The 2,542-nt window shown below is 34.3% G+C and overlaps 1 protein-coding gene across 1 annotated transcript in view; it reads right to left on the bottom strand.

Annotated features, from left to right (window-relative positions):
* The window catches only part of LOC107633493 (LIM domain-containing protein WLIM2b-like), a 2,137-nt gene continuing 1,400 nt past the window's right edge, over positions 1,806 to 2,542 (bottom strand). The window contains exons 4-5 of the mRNA XM_016337111.2: positions 2,380 to 2,472; positions 1,806 to 2,297 (exon numbers count right to left, since the gene is read on the bottom strand). Coding sequence (XP_016192597.1) covers positions 1,989 to 2,297; positions 2,380 to 2,472 — 402 coding nt within the window. The 3' untranslated portion in view covers positions 1,806 to 1,988. The remainder of the gene's footprint in view (positions 2,298 to 2,379; positions 2,473 to 2,542) is intronic.

Genomic DNA, 2,542 nt, shown 5'->3' with positions numbered 1-2,542 from the left:
AAAAAAAGAATAGAGAACTCTCTCTCCAATGATCTTCTTCTCATCTTACATGCAAAAAGCATAATCTAATTACAGTCACGAATAAAAAATTTGAAATTGAAATTAAAAACAAAGAATTATTTTCATCATAAAAAAATCAAAGAACCCTCCACCTCGACGATCCTTTGCGCAGTGCCGGTGCCCTCCGTAATTAATTTCCGTCACCGCAATGCGCTTTCTGCATGCGCTATTTCTTTTTCTGTAGGATCACCGTAGCGCCCTTCCCTCGTGATTCACAAATGGCAGTCATTAGACTCCGTTTGGTTAGTGGGTGGTAAAACATAAGACATAGACATAAAGACATAAAATGACACATAAATTTTTAAACATGTTTGGTATTCAAGTACATGACCCTGCATTCAAATTACAATTCTAATAAAATGACACTATTAATTCTACTGCCATTATCACCTCTCTATCTCTATCACCATCATCATTATCATGTTAACTCAGATTGTCAAAATTAATAATTTTTAATGCAATTACAAATTCAATTCAACAAATCAACAAACTAACACAAAATCACTCTAACAATAAGATTAATCAAAATTTAAATAAAAAATAAATAAAAAGAACGGAGAACTCTCTCTCCAATTATCTTCTTCTCATCTTGTATGCAAAAAGCACAATCTAGTTACAGTCACAAACAAAAAAAATTGAAATTGAAATTAAAACAGAGAATTATTCTCATCACAAAAAAAAAAAAGACTCAAAGAACTAGAAAGAAAAAATAACAGGAATAGAACCAGAGTAAGATAGATGACCACATGGTGGAAGAGAGGCAGAAGCGTGAAAGAGAGATGGAAGTAGATCTGGGAAGAGAGGTGCGAGTTAGATTTGAAAGTGCCTCAATATTAAACATTGGAAGAAGCCTCGACAACGATAGTGAAGCAGAAAACGGTGGCAATACATGAATGAGGGATGCGTTAGTGGCGATGACAACGAGAAAGGAGGAGAGCGACAATGACTGTAACAACACGTGAAGGAGGAGACAACAATGACGGAGGCGGCGTGACAAAGGAACGCAACAGTAGTTACGACAACGTGTGAAGGAGGAAATGACAGTAGTGGCGACAGCGACGGCAGCAAAGAAGTGCAATGGAGAGAGACGGTGGTAGAATGAAGGAAAAGTAGGAGAAGAAGATGAGAGTGTACGATGGAAGGAGGTAAATCAGAGAAAGAGAAAGGAGAAGTTGAGAGGGTAATGGAAAAAGAATAAAATTGGAATTAAAGAAAAAAAGAAGGAATAATATTAAAAAAGTTTGTGTCTTAATATTTGTGTCTTAAGTGTCTTAGATTATAGGAGAGACACTAAAGACATATATTTTATGTATTTGATGGATATGTACGACAAAACAAACACTCCCTAAAGTTAACTTAACCACCCATAAATCCGAGCCACAAAGATGATTTTTTAAAATATTATATATATATAATTATAAATATTAAATTAAATAAAATAATTTTAAATTATTATGTCTCTAATATTACTTTATTATTATTCTTATAGAAGGATTTAGTCTCGTAATATGAATTTGGATAAAACAACCATCTCGTAGAAAGATCGAAAAAACAAAAAAGTTATCTTAAGACATTATATATTTTATCAATTTATTCCATGCATGTTTAGAATTATCTTAAGACATTATATCTGTTATCTATCTAGCGAAACCATTAGCATAATATTCTTGTTTTTAATTGTTTTATATTAATTTTTTAATAGTAATTAAATTCTAAGCTGATATATCTAGACAAAATAAATACCATTTTCAAATAATCCTTTGATAATTTCATTAATTTTGGGGTTTAAGGCGCCTGTGGTTAACACAAAACTCAATAAATAAATAAAAGAACAAAGAATTTAAGTAGAACCAAAATTAGAGAGGCATGAAGAAACACTAAAGGCGGGCAATGAAGCGTGGTTGCATGCAATGGATTCATGAATATGGTTACTGATCTTGCGGTGTGACGGGAGCATCCTCAGCTTCAGCTGCTGCCTCTGCCGATGCCGGTGCGGCGGCCGGGTCTGTGTCTTCCGTTGTGTCGGCTTTGTCGGCCTTGTCTTCTTCTTGCTGCTTCCTCAGGGAAGCTGTCTTGGAGAGATGGCTGTAGCTACCTTTCTCTTTGAAGAGCTGAGAGAAATGCGGCTTGCAATAAAGGAATCCATCCAATGCTGCATACGATGAAGGGTTCAGGGAACACCCTCCATGTGTGCACTTAAAGCATGATTTGTGGAAAAACTCCCCTTCCACAGTTAACTAATTAACAAATCATATATACAAATTAATTACTAAGCTGTCAAATTCAATATCGATTTACTTGTGAATTAATTACACAAACCTTTTCCAATGGATAGACAGTTTTCTTACAAACTGAACATTTATCCTGAGTCCCAGAGAAGAAGGAGGCCAGTCTGCTTGGTTGTTTCTTGGGCTATATAAAACAATTGGAAACAAGGTAACTATAAATATTTATATTTATTAAAAAATAGAGAAAATTTTAA

The sequence above is a fragment of the Arachis ipaensis genome, chromosome B03 (genome assembly GCF_000816755.2).
Source record: "Arachis ipaensis cultivar K30076 chromosome B03, Araip1.1, whole genome shotgun sequence".
Taxonomy (NCBI): domain Eukaryota; kingdom Viridiplantae; phylum Streptophyta; class Magnoliopsida; order Fabales; family Fabaceae; genus Arachis; species Arachis ipaensis.
Note: the sequence above shows the minus strand (reverse complement) of the source record. Positions and strands in the feature narration are given on the sequence as shown.